Here is a 13418-nt window from a genome sequence, read left to right as displayed (position 1 = left end):
AGCCAGTGAGGCAGCTTGACAACTGTCTTCATTATATCCTGCCTTAGGTGAGGTGGGGTAGGAAGCCTGCCTCTTCTGTTTTTCCATCGATTTTCACAGAGATACTTAGTCCAAAGTTAAGAACTTACCGTCCGGAACACCCGGCTTTTCAGTAATCCTGATCTGCCGCTCTGGTACTACAGGCTCTCCTTCTGCATTGCCAATATCTGCAGGGAGGTAAGGCAAGGATTGTATCTCTTCTTCCAATGATCTTGGAAAATACAGAGGCAGCAACTTCTGGTAAGTGGCCTACAAATAAGAAAAATGCGTGAAGGTCTATCACGCATCCTTGCTCTTCAGTTAAGTAACACCTGCCCTTGTAGCAGCAATGTTCTCAGAGGTTTGGGGGCAAAGCACCACGTCCTTCAATGGCTTATTTTGGGCTGCCACCTGGCAATAAAGTCAGATAACCTCGATAAAGGTTATCTTTTTTTTTTTTCCTTACTGAAAAATGACCCTGAGAGGACGCTGCTTTAACCTGCATGAACTCAGGTAGATTGCAGATACTTTAGCTTTGTAATGAAGTTACAATACGCATGGATGATAGACTTCAGCAAAGGCTGCTTACATTAAAACACACCACTACACAGATCACCTTTAGTGATCTCACCAGGGGGAAAAAAAAACCCCCAACAACCAGCCAAGAGAAACTCTCCCCACATGGAGGAACACAATGAAAAGTCTCTAGTGAACACTGTAATACTTCATGTGTTCTCTCCAACTGATTAGCAATTTTAGAACCCCAGCATGTTAGCTCTTTTCCTCATCTGGATGCCACAGAACCTGAACACAGCGGATGTTCTGCCCAGGAACAGCCATTAGCAAGTCTGATATACAAGAGAAGTCAATGTTCAAACTGCTAGCATTTGTCTGAACACAGATCATTAAATGTGAAGCTTGTTATTTCAACAAGCCAGCAGCCAACGTTTAAGATGTTTGTAGGTGATCTGTGGGCATGCTAAACCGGCACAAGAGAAGCAGCATTGCTTAAGGAGGAATTTCCCTTCTGGCTGGCAGATCCCATCCAGCACAAGTGCATGCTATAACCTCTAGTATCAGCTCCTGTTTATGGCTCAGGAACACAGAAGTCAGAAGTGCAAAGATTCTGAATATGTCCATAGTGACTGCTAAGAGCATAAACAGTACTGGGAAAGACACTATGCTACTAGGAGACAGAAGGATGCTGTTAGACCAAAAGTCTATGTGATTTGAAGGGGAAATACAAATTCAGCTCTGCAATGCACAAGTTAATACTGCTGCAGAGAAGATCAAACATGCCCATGAATTTTTGTGGAATGAACATCAAGGAGATACCTCTTCAAGCTCAGAGACTGCAAACACCACCTTCTCCAGTGTGGCTCCATGAATCTCCAAGAACCTTCTAACTGTGCCTGCAAGGAAGAAGATTAAATATAGCTAGCAAAACAGGAGGAGACATTTACACACATGACTACAAGTTAGGAAGTCAGAGTGCAGAACAGACACATCTCTCTCCTCATACAACAGAACTCCACAGGCTGTATGCAAGTGTAGATTAAGTGGTAGTTTAACACACCAAATGAGTTGCTTGGCATACTGGAAGTTCCAGCTTCACTCTCTTCTGCTTCTCACTTTAGAGATGGATACAAAAAGAGAGAAAGTGTCTGTTTGATTTTAGCTTATTAGGTATTCCTCAGTCTGTGGAATGTGATTCTATGGCCCTGCAAAATCAAGACAAATCCTTCCTTTACAGAGTCCTGTGCAAACAGCCAAAACCAGATATTCCTAGAACAAGTCACTGTGCCCTAAGTTATCAGGAAAGCAAGATAAGGAAGCCACAGCAGAAGCTGGTACAAGACAGAGTCAGCCACACAAAACCTCTGGGGTCAGCTATGCCAAAAAGGCACATAAAAATTGTATTTGTAAATCATGATAGAATTTATTTCCTCTATCACTTTTTTTTGGACTGTCCCAAAGCTTTAGCATAATCCAGGGACACAGTCAAGTTCCTAAGCATTTGCAGCTGAGGGGAAAAAAACAAAACATTTTGTAACCAAGCTCCCAGTCAGACATATCCTTGTACACAAGGTCCCTGAGCTACAATAATCTTGACATGTCAGAATTTTCAAGTGCTTTGCTGTCAGACTGCCAAGAGAAAGTGTCCAAACAAGCAGGTCGGTCTAGCAATATTTTATCAAGTAGTGTATAGCCCTACAGAGACAACAAAAGAGAGCAATAAAGCAAAGAAGTCTACCCTACAGAGAATACATTAGCGCGAGTTCAAGAGCGAGCAGAGGAAATAAAAAGAGCTATTCTCAAATACTTCCTGTACAGGAATTCACGTATAATTGGGTTGACCCACAACATTACAGGAAAAATGCAGTTGTGCAGTTCCACAGCAAACAGTTTTCTGAACCTGAGTGAGACATCCGAAAACATATGCTCACATAACAGGCAGGTAGCAGAGAAAACAATGGACAAATCCGTTTCTCCAGCATCAGCAGCTCTGCTAAAACAAAGGGTGAGAAAGATTTCTCCAGTCAGCTTGCATAGCAAGAGGAAAACCCTCTCCTTCCATCCACAGTAACTTTCCTATTGTGCAGGAGTACCATGCAGGAAGGTCCAGGGACTGGGTGGTGGTGGTGGAAAGCAGATAGGAACAGGCCAACAGAAATGAAAAAGTCAAAAGAGAAAAGGGAAAACAAAGACCCAGGCAAGTATGTAATATTCTTCTCTAAGCACTTTTCTAGTCTTTAAGTATTGTCAGCCTAGAAATTTTCTAACTGGTTTTTAGTAGCCGTAATTTTTTTCTTTAATACAGTTTCCTCCTGAACCCAAACTCGTTTGAAAACTGTTAGCATCTGCAATGGTTTTTGGTAAGAAGTTCCATAAAAAAAAAAAAAGTGTAAGCATAAGAACCATTTCCCCTTGCTTATTCTGAACCTGATTCATACTAGCATTCTTTGAAGGTTCTTATTTTGGGAGACAGTGAACAGCTGATTCCTATTCACCATTTCCATGCCACTCATGAGTTTACAGACATCTATCATACTCCCTTCAAGTTCAGTGTATTCCAGTCTGAAAAAGACTTAATCTTATTTATATATTTCTTGCCTTTCCCTATCCTTGTTGACCTCCTCAGCTTGTAGTTCTGCTATATTCCTTTTGAATGTGCAGCTTTAAAGGGTGGACAAAACACAGATTTATAGCATAATATTCTTTGTTTCGTTGTGTCTTACTCAGCTTGCTGTTTTGAACTCCAGTGAACTTGTTTTCATGGAACTATTACAATCTCAAGATTTGGCTTCCTAGGATTAGCCCATCATTTCGCATGCAAAGGCAGAAGCATATATGGGTGGGTCACTTTATGTTTGGATATGCTGATGACACTAAAATGGCAGATGAAATTCACTCTGTTGCTTGAGGTCTACAGCTATTTAACAGTAAGGCCACATCTTTGCTGGTAATTGAAAATTGTTCATAATAGCAAACTCTCTCACTTCACTGTTCAGCATCTTTTCTAGGTTATTAATTAATATATTGAAGACTGCAAGTTCCAGCACAGATTCCCATGGATCTTTACTGATAACCTCTCAACAAAGAAAGGATCATTTGTTTTTATCCTCCCTTTCCTGATCAACCATGGATGGCCTTGCCTTTTTACAGCCTCTAACAAACTACAGCCTCCTAAAATAAAGGTTTCTCCCTATCAACAGCAGTTTGTCAGTGGTATGTGATTTGCTGAATACTGCCATCCAGTTTACAACACTTTCCAACAAACTTACGCAGTGCTATGTGGGTTGCATCCTCCAAGGGGTAGCATCTTTTCAGGGAGTTAATGACGCAAAATCCTACAGAGCACATTGCCTGTTCCCTGAAATCCAGAAAAAGAAAACCAAATTAACAAACAGTCAAATGAGAAGAAATGTCTGTCAGTACAGTAGATAACACCAGTACTTTTTTTCCTGCCTCTATGCAGCAGCAATCCTCTTTCAGGTTCGTGCAGAAGCATTCTGTCTTGGCACGACGCATACATACCATCATTAAGCAGAGGAAGGGGGAACCATTAATGATTCCACACTGTTTCCTCGTGTTTGCTCTCAGATTTCTCCTTCCACCTCAGATAAGTTGTTCCTGCAGTTTCTCATATCCTGAATGAAGAAGTTCTTCCCTCAAGCTCCCTGCAATCCTTTCTAAAGTACTTTCCTTCCTGTATAGGACTGACAGCAAGGAGAAGTAGGGGAAAAGAAGGTATTCCTTATTGCAAACATTATTCTGTTCCTCCACCTGACCTATCACTTGTTTTGTGGACACAGACAAGGTGACTTACTCAATCCTAGGTATGATTAGACAATCACTGGCCTGAAGTGACACATACTTTAAGATCAGTAAGATGCTTCAGACACACACATTTTTAGAAGAGTAAAGCAGAGGTGTTGCCAACAGTCATCAGAGGAGATTGAGCAAGCTCAGAGTTGGTAGACAGTTTCACAAGTGTCAAAAGTTACTCTAGAGAATAGATTGACTGAAAGGCACTCAGAATTCAGTAAGCAGATTTATTAGAATTTTTTAACTTGTTTCGATCCAGACCTGACTTTGCTTGTTACTTCTGAGGCAGAACAAAACTGGCATATACTAGAAACCTTTGCTGTAATCTTGATTATGAAACACATACTATTGCACTGTAACACACAGTCCAGACTTGCAAGAATTATCTTCCCAACCCTAAGAAATTGTTAAGTTTATTGCTGTTGTGCAGGTATTATTTGTGACTGCTACCATTACAGCAGCCATCACAGGAGAAGAACAGAGTACAGAAAAGAACACAGAAAAATAGAAAGCAGAAAGATCAAAAAACCTGTTAGCTAAGAGGAAGTAGAAAATACCACAGATGGAAGAGGAGAAACTACAAACCCATCTGCAGCAACTGTGGATTTAGAAATAACCTTGAACCCTGACTGAGAATTTTAAGTGGCTGTTGTATGCAGGCAGAGAGGCCAGACATATGAACTGATACATCAGTCAGATCTGCCTGTAGATATGTCCACGTGGCTGCAGAGACGCATGAAGTTGCTGCTTGAGCAAGATTATTTAAAGCATTTGGCAGCATGGAGCCCAACGCAATTACCAATGCTGCCTCTCCCCAAAGTCACTGAATGCTGCACAGCTCTAGCTACACTGTTTTAGGACTTGAACCAGCTCAGATCTCTCTGCACATTTTATCTACACCGCAAAACAGATAACAAAAGGCATGATATGTACCACTATAAGCCACTAACGTTCTTATGTCCTTAACCAAATCCAGTATACATGAGAAGATATTCACAGCCATTTGGCCTCTGTGCAGACCCGAGTATCTAGAACAGATGTGCCACGGATGGCAAACCCTCACATAAGTTGTGTGCTTACTTTGCGAGCTGCAGAACATTGCGGTAACAGCTATACAGAGAACTCTCGGCTGCTGTGCGATACCGGCTTTTATATTTGGGTCCCACTGTGTGAATGATGAAACGTGCAGCCAAATTAAATCCTTTGGTGAGTTTAGCCTCGCCTGTCCTGCACCCTGAAAGAAATAAACACAAGGATAAATGCCAATGTCATGATAAGAAAGCTGGAAGTATTCAAGCCCTTGACTTCCTCCAGACAACTCCACTTCATATATAGAAGTCTGTGCTTTAAGACATTAAATATTAAGGATAGCATGCTATCTCATAACAGCTGCTAGTTAGGTTGAGGAGGTGAGACCTGTGCTCATTCCCCTAAATTTTAAAACTATGCATGTAAGGAAAAAACAGATATTGCAGGAAATGCTGTCTTAATTGCAGTGCTTACTACGCCACATACAAAACCAAAAGGAGAAATGATTTAACGACGTGCAGAGAACTGATGCACAAATACGCTATACAACCAGCAATAAAAAGTCCCTCTGAATTTAACAACTTGGTTTGGGGAGATTGCTTTTTGGATAAAAGGACTATAAATCTCCTTAATCAAACCCACCAGCTGTTGGCAAAGCTATTAAAAATGAATAGATCAAGCACTCGTTTCATCTACGCTCGCAGAACAAGGTAGCCTTCTTTGTATCCACAAGTCAGGAGTAGGATCATAGCTTTCCTGGCAGACTAGGTGACTAGTCTGAAGGCACAGAAGTTCAAATAACACATTTAGTTGTGCCATTCCCAGCACCTTCCAGTTACATACTCTAGCATCATTTACTGCATGGTAGCAGACTTTACATCTGTACCTCTTTTTGGTTTTGACTGCTTTTTGGCTATGCCCTGCAACTTACTCATACTTAGCTCCTATAGGTTTTTTTTGCAAGGGAAATCAGTTTGTCAAAACGCTTGGTGACACACATAGACCCCTCTATTCCCTTCAGTTTGTTAATACATTTCTGATAGCGAAAAATCCAGAACAGCTACTGTGTTTGAAGCCTGTTTTTCCTTCAGCACTTGGAAGAAAGTTCTGCTAACTCTCCCCCTTCTTCACCCAAATCTAGTCTGCTTCAGTTCTGGACAGCTGAAGAAGTACTTCCAGTCTTTCTCTTTCCCTACCCTCAAAGACAAGCATTTTCCACCTTCTTCCTTCTGCTTGTACAGCTGCACTTCAGCTTTCTGATCTGGCTGAAAACTACTGTTGTCACTGGATTAGCTTTCAACCTGATCTTCTAGGTTGCTAGCGTCCACGAAAAGGCCTGAGACATGAACAAGCAGCTGCAACCACCCTTCTGGCAGCAGCACTGTGGTAGCTTGGCTTAAGTCAATCATGAAGCTGCCCACTGAACAGGAGCATTCACCTCTCCCACTCCACTCTGTTCCTTGTGGTGCTCAGGTAAGCTACCAGCATGCATGAACGTACGTTTCATAATGAGAGACAATCCAGGTCAAGAATCTCTCTTACTCAAAACTTTAAGCATGTCTTTTTAACAGCAACAACATGTTGTCTTTAAGCCAACATCTTGTAAACTTTTTGATCCAGTAAATCACGTCATTAGCTTCTATAGACCTCCACCTTGTTTCCTCATGGTTAATCAGAAGGAATACAACAGTATACTAAAACTAAGCATACTCTTCTGAATTACTGCACATCCTCTAAGAAACCTCAGGTCAAGAGAGCAACTAAATAAGCACAATATGGAAAAAGTAGAAGCTAATACTGAAACAATATATCAGCTATCAAGTTACTATTCTTCCTCCACAGTCCATCCAAGTTGCACAACACCAAAAGAACAAGCAAAGGCCTGTAGGAAGAAAACCTGTCTTGTGGAAAAGAATGAAGCAAGTTTGACTGAGGTATAGTCATGAATTCTGTGGAGAAACTAACAAATTCAGACAACCAGATGTGGCATCAGTAATCTCTAACTACACTTACATCACACTTAGTACTTCCCAATGCCTTCTGCCTGCAGATCTCTACAAAATTTATAAAACTAAAATAAGCAGCAAGTATTATTCCTATTTGAAGATATAGGGTGAGGCGAGCTAGTAGAGTGAGCTGCATAAGGTCAAGGTCTGTGGCAAAGCTGGAAACAAAGATCTTAATTTTTTTTTTTATCCGATGAGATTTCAAACACTGGAACAGCTTTCTCTGAATCCTCCGTATAAAGTGTGCAGCAGAGAAAAGTCTCACTGGAGTTGGAAGACTACTATACGTTGCTGTTACAGAAGGTCTTTATTAGACTGCAACAAGTATGTTTTGATAGGCAAGCATATATCAATAGCACTTCATTTGCAAGCCTAGAACCTTGGCTGTAGTATTTCTGTGTTAATCAAAACTGCACGCTGTTCCCAGGAAGGCACAAGTTAGCTTAGCCTTAAAGAAAGCAAAGGCCTTTGAAAGGTCAGCACGTCACATGCTTTAAGGTCATGACTTTTTTATTGGAGTCTTTGAAATATGAATGCATACCAAGTAGTAGGAACAAAGCAGGAGAGAACTGAAAATTGCCACCGCGCCTATTTTACAGCTTTAGAGCAACAACCATACATTTTGACATTTTCCCCGAAGAAGATTCTCCTATGAAAAGAGTTCAAGGTTAAATGGAAAAGAGCGCAAAAAGGAGGCAGAGGTCACAAAAGAATCAAACCAATTTCTTAACTAAGCTCCCTTCCACTTCTGCTACCGTGACAAACACACTAAGGGTGCACAAAAGCCAAAGCTGTAACCCAGCCTCTCTTTGCTCCCCCATGCAACACGCCAGTAGAGTGTCACAGAAGAACTAATTTCTGAAAAGCTCTTGTCACCAAATTAAAAGGAAAAACTGTCATGTATAGGGCGTTGTGAACCTGCAGAATGCATTAGAGAAAAGACATCAGTGTCATCACAGGGCTGAAGGATACAAAACTACATATAACTGAGCATGGCAAAGGGAATTTAAGAAGAGAAGCCCACCTTTTACAAAAAACTCCTTACAGAGCTGACAGAGCTCAAATTTTAAGGACTCTTTGAAATGTCCCTCTCTTCTCACCTCACAGTGCACATAAGAAACCCAAGTTTCTTTTAGAAGAGTTCTGGTGTACATAGCAGGGTCCTAACTACTGTATAACATCTGCGGTATTTTAACAGTTGTTTCCACCCAAAGCGTGACTTTTCCATTTCCTATGAAATGGTTACTCTTCCTCCTGTTTTATTTCCAGGTTACTCACAAAATGCAAGCTGAATCAGCAGAACATGATTCTATAAAAACAGACGCTATCTATTCTATTGTAGTTTAAACCGCTGAGAGCTTGTCTTAGAACTATTATGGCTCTTCTATCCATTTTCTTACTACGTGATAAGGAGATACAACTGCTACCCAAGTAAGGGAGCAGTATTAATCAGGGATCAATTGGGTCTCAAAATTCAGCTCAGTACCATAGTTATTAGAAATGTGAATTTTTAGCTGAAAACTGTATGACCTTGGATAACTATAAACTCTTTGTTCCTTGCACACAAAATAAGGAAACTCTTCATCCAACAGACACTGGGAATAAAGCTGAGTATTTGTAAATATCATTATCAGCCATTAACTCTGTTAATAAAGAATCCAGGTAAAGCAAACTTCATCCATTTCTAGAACACCCTTCCATTAGGAATGGTCTTGTAACTTTATTAGAAAGCAATTTGTTTTGCAGAATAGGCAAACGAACCAAACAATTTAAGTAGTCACTAAGACTTTATTTAGACATGCAGTGTTTTATCGTTCCATCTATTATTGCCATAGTTTCCTGAAAGACTGTGTGTGTATATTAATAGCCTGACAGAGGATACACGAAGTGTATGTTAGAACCCTCTTAATTTCTACAACAGTGAACCTCAGTTCCTGTCTTCCACAGTATATACACAACACTCTGAACAGGGTAAGAGCAAAATCTGAAGATGTACAACACTGGGCCCTCAAGCAAAAGCTCTGATAACTACTCTAAGTGGCTTCAGATAACAATGGGAATTATTGTATCATAAAGTAAGGGCTCAGCAACTTGAACATCTGCCACAGATTTTCAATGATCTGTAACCTGAATGGCAAAAAGACAAAAGACTAGATTGGCATGTGTTTCCTCCATTTATTTCACATTAACACCAGACATTGTGGGGGGAGTTATACCTTGATTTTAGTTTATGCCCAAATCCTGATGCTTTGTACTATGCAAGGACAATAGATTTCAGTAAGATAAAAATGTCTCCAGCCACTTACCTCTGAGCTTCTGGAGTTCATCCCTCAGGTCAGGCCCAGCATGCATGAATATGCTTTCAGACACTGGATTCTTATCAGTGAGAGACTCATTACTGGTATTTACTATGGCTGTGCAGTTCAGTAACGCTACATTTCCTTTCCTGAGGAAACAAGGAAACAGTTTATTGCAGGCTAAATGTAAGATTAAGCAGGATATTCTCAAATAAGTGCTGACAAGCAAGGAAACGCCAAGTTAAAGGAAAAGCATAAACAGTAATCCAGCGCCCATATAGCGTATCGTACCCCAACATGCTCACGATGCAGAATCATCCGTTGCCTCTAACTGACGAGGAAAGATTGCATGCAACCCATCATTTCCTTAAGAACTCCTAGCCTCAACAGTAACTTAGTGATATATGTAGAAAAGGCAGTGTTGTAGTTGTCTGTAGGGCAATTTAGCTGGCAGAACATCCGAAGCAGCGTGTTAAACCGATGAGTGCAATATGTTCCCAAAAACCCCCATCTATTCTCTCTTGTAGATAAGAGGACAGGCAATCCTTGTGGTATATCACTTTCAAAACTTCAACAATTTTTTTCAATGTTCTTTTCTCAGTTTGCATACACACTATCCAGGGCACCTCACTGCTATTGCTCTTCCCCAAACCACTGAAGATCGAGGGGGATACTGCAGCTAGACAAGTTTTCATCGCTTTTGTTCCAAGATTGTGATGCCGCAATTTGATCATGTTCATTCTGCTGTTCAAGGATCAGACATGCAGAAGATACACAAGGCACAGATGCATAAGAGACAATGGATTAGCAGAACTTTGATCTGCTTTTTGTCACAGCAGCAGCCATTAGACATTTTGGTATCAAAGAGCACAGGAAGGGAAATAACGATTCCCACGCACAGGGAGAGATTCAAATAACAGTTGAAATTGCATGCATTTATTATACCCAAGCCCAAGTCATAAGAGATGTTTAACATTTACTTCTCTTTCTTTACATAATCAGGTTCAGGAAATCCATGAACAGTCCCATTTCCTGCATGTATTAACCAGAAAAAGGTTCAGGCTGATCCCTGAATCTGTGTCCCTGAGAAATCCTTCTCTCTTCACATTAACAGAGTTACTCATCGAGAGAGCAGGTTCAAGTATCTGAGTTACAGGAAATAAAAACTGATGGAGTAAGTTCACCTCAGCAGACTGTACTTTATCAATAGATTTTGGTAGGAAAATATGAAGACAGAACACAGAATCAGGCGGCAGAGTGCAAAGCAAGCCACAAGAACCACATGAAAAAAAGAAATACTGATCCAAACCAGAAAAGTGAAGGCAAAATAAAGCCACTAAAGAAAGAAAAAAGCTAGTAGACAGTATGTTTTTTTTAAATGAAAAAAAAAATTGTATCACAGTGCCCAATTAGGTTTTAATATTAAGCATATAGTATGACAGTAGGACATACAGCTCCAATCTGCTGCATGGAATGCCTATAAACATGCAATTTATAACCTATGGTGGAACAAAATCTCACATTTGCAGATTTACAGTGAACAAAGAGATTATTTTCTTCCCAGATCTATACTGTTTGATTCAAGAAAAGAAGGTTTAAAGGCTTTATTCTACAGCAGTCATCGTTATACCAGGCAATCAGATCCTGCAGTAAATGAGGAGAAGTGATGACAAAACACACCAGAGCCCCATGGAACTTACCATAAGATTATTTTTGCATTGATGTCTTTCCTGTACGGAAAAGGTGATCTAACATCAAGTTGAGCTTTTTCAACAGGATTTTGGTGAGAGTCCAGCTGCTTAGCCTCATAGGCATCAGCCCAGCCTGGCAGACTGTCAACATCCACAAACTGGGAAGGAGCACCCAAGGGATCCATGGAATGGAAACAACAACTCCTTTCCTCTGCTAACTTGTCACACTCCAATTCTCACTGGAGTCTTCCAGGTGCTTTAAAGGAAGAAAATCAAACCAGGTCACCAGCTGTTCACTAAAAGTAATTCCTGTGGGGCCAGACCTTTCACAAGACTGCAATGCAATTACAGCTAGCAGAAAACAGAAAAGCAGATTTCCAACTCAACTGCTCCCTCTTTCCATTTTGTTATCTGCATGCAAAAAAGCAACGCAAATACTTGCGGTATGCCAACCCTTTTCCAATATTGTAAGATGATAACATCTTCTCTGTTAAATTGGTCCAACGGGCTTGTGACCTTGTACTTTGAAAATGTTGAAAGCAAACTCCCAGATGTAGAAAGGGCCTTAGCCTTTCTGAAAATTATTACTTCTTTATCTAAACAAAAAGCAAATTTGTAGCAGGGTATGTATAATCTATCCCTTCTGAGATTTTGGTCTAGTCCTGGGTCATATATTTTAAAAAAAAAAAAAAGAAAAAACACACAAAAGAAAATAACGTTCTAATCTACCACAACCTCCAAAAACCCTTAATGCAAAAACCTGCTTCCAAACAAGCCATGAAAACATCCTCCCTCCCCCCAAATCATACAACCCTTGCAGTTCACTGAATTCTGAAGCTTCACAAATAAGATTTGCAGTTGCTTAGTTCTTACAGTCATGCACTTGGGCACAAAACCCCTTCACCCAAATAGGTTTTACAAGAAAGAGAGCAAAGTTGTAAATTTGAACAGTGGCCCAATGAACTTGCAGACTGAGCTCTGCCATCTCACTTTTTTTTTTTTAAAAGTCCGAGATGACACAGGTTGCTAGGCTAAGACTCAAACTCACCAAAACATACTTTTCAGCAGCCAGCACATAACATCTAGGCTACTATGGTTTCCTTGTATCTACTAAACCATACTAGTGAATTAAGCCAGCACAAATGTGCTCACATAAGTAACTTCAGTTTGCTGCATACACACACCTACTATTTAACCTTTTTCACAGTTCATAAATGAAAATAATTTTGAAGAGACAGCATCCACAAGCAGCAATTCTGAAACATGAATGATGAAGTACATTCATTAGCTAGGAAAAAAAAAAATCCACAAAGTGAGGGATAATAAAGGTTGACACTAGGACAAATATAGCCATAAGAGCATCTAAATAAGATTTTTGCCACGAAGAGCTTGGAAAAAGGCAGTGAATAAAAAGGTAAGAGCAGTCAGACTGTCTCCAACCAAAAGCTGATCTACAACGGTGTCTTCCCTCTGACGAACAGCCAAAACGAGGGGCCCAGTAAGAAGCAGAGGACGGGTGCACATGAGCTCCTCCTGCGTATCTCTCCCCCCCCCTCCCCAATCTGTTGCCCGGGGCCTCCTGCGGCAGAGGCGGCCCCTGCGGGGATGACCGACGCGGAACAAAGCGCTGCGAGCGGGAGCCGAGGTGCCCGAAGCCCCTGGGCGGGGTGCCGTACCCCTGCCCGGGAGAGAGGCGCTGTCTCTCCCGCCTCTTGCAACCCCCCGCCCGCGCTGCCGGTAGCTTGCGCCGGCGGGGGGCGAGGCCGGCAGCCGGGCGAGCGGTCAGGGGCTCGCCCCGACTCCACCCGGCCCCTATCAGCGCGGAACCGCCGCCGCCGCCGCCGCCAGTAACAACGGCCTCTCTCGCAGAGGGGCGGCGCAACAACTCACGGGCGGGCCGCGCCGCTACTGCTGCCGCTGCCAACCCCGCCTGGCCAGAGGGTCCCGGTCGGCGCCGCTTTGGCGACATCACCCAGAAAAGCGGAGCGGCCGCCGTAGCCTTCCGCTTCCGGGAATAGCCCCGCCCCCCCAATGCCCGGACCCGGGCT

The 13418-nt window shown here is 41.7% G+C and overlaps 1 protein-coding gene across 5 annotated transcripts in view; it reads right to left on the bottom strand.

Annotated features, from left to right (window-relative positions):
* GDAP2 (ganglioside induced differentiation associated protein 2) overlaps positions 1–13392 on the bottom strand; it is a 37510-nt gene extending 24118 nt beyond the window's left edge. For 4 of the 5 annotated variants that reach the window (XR_008577331.1, XR_008577330.1, XR_008577327.1 and 1 more), the window contains exons 1-8: positions 13261–13358; positions 12555–12626; positions 11380–11626; positions 9689–9828; positions 5428–5581; positions 3804–3892; positions 1354–1430; positions 129–288 (exon numbers count right to left, since the gene is read on the bottom strand). Coding sequence is in view for 2 of the 5 variants with exons in the window: in XM_054827166.1 (XP_054683141.1) it covers positions 129–288; positions 1354–1430; positions 3804–3892; positions 5428–5581; positions 9689–9828; positions 11380–11555 (796 nt within the window). In the remaining 3 variants the exon portion in view is untranslated. Of the gene's footprint in view, positions 1–128; positions 289–1353; positions 1431–3803; positions 3893–5427; positions 5582–9688; positions 9829–11379; positions 11627–12554; positions 12627–13260 lie in introns of all 5 variants that reach the window. The other variant, XM_054827155.1, reaches the window with a different exon arrangement.
* Between the last annotated feature and the right edge of the window lie 26 nt (positions 13393–13418).

This window comes from Grus americana, chromosome 1 (genome assembly GCF_028858705.1).
Source record: "Grus americana isolate bGruAme1 chromosome 1, bGruAme1.mat, whole genome shotgun sequence".
In the NCBI taxonomy this organism is placed as follows: domain Eukaryota; kingdom Metazoa; phylum Chordata; class Aves; order Gruiformes; family Gruidae; genus Grus; species Grus americana.
This window is presented reverse-complemented; position numbering and strand designations above follow the sequence as displayed.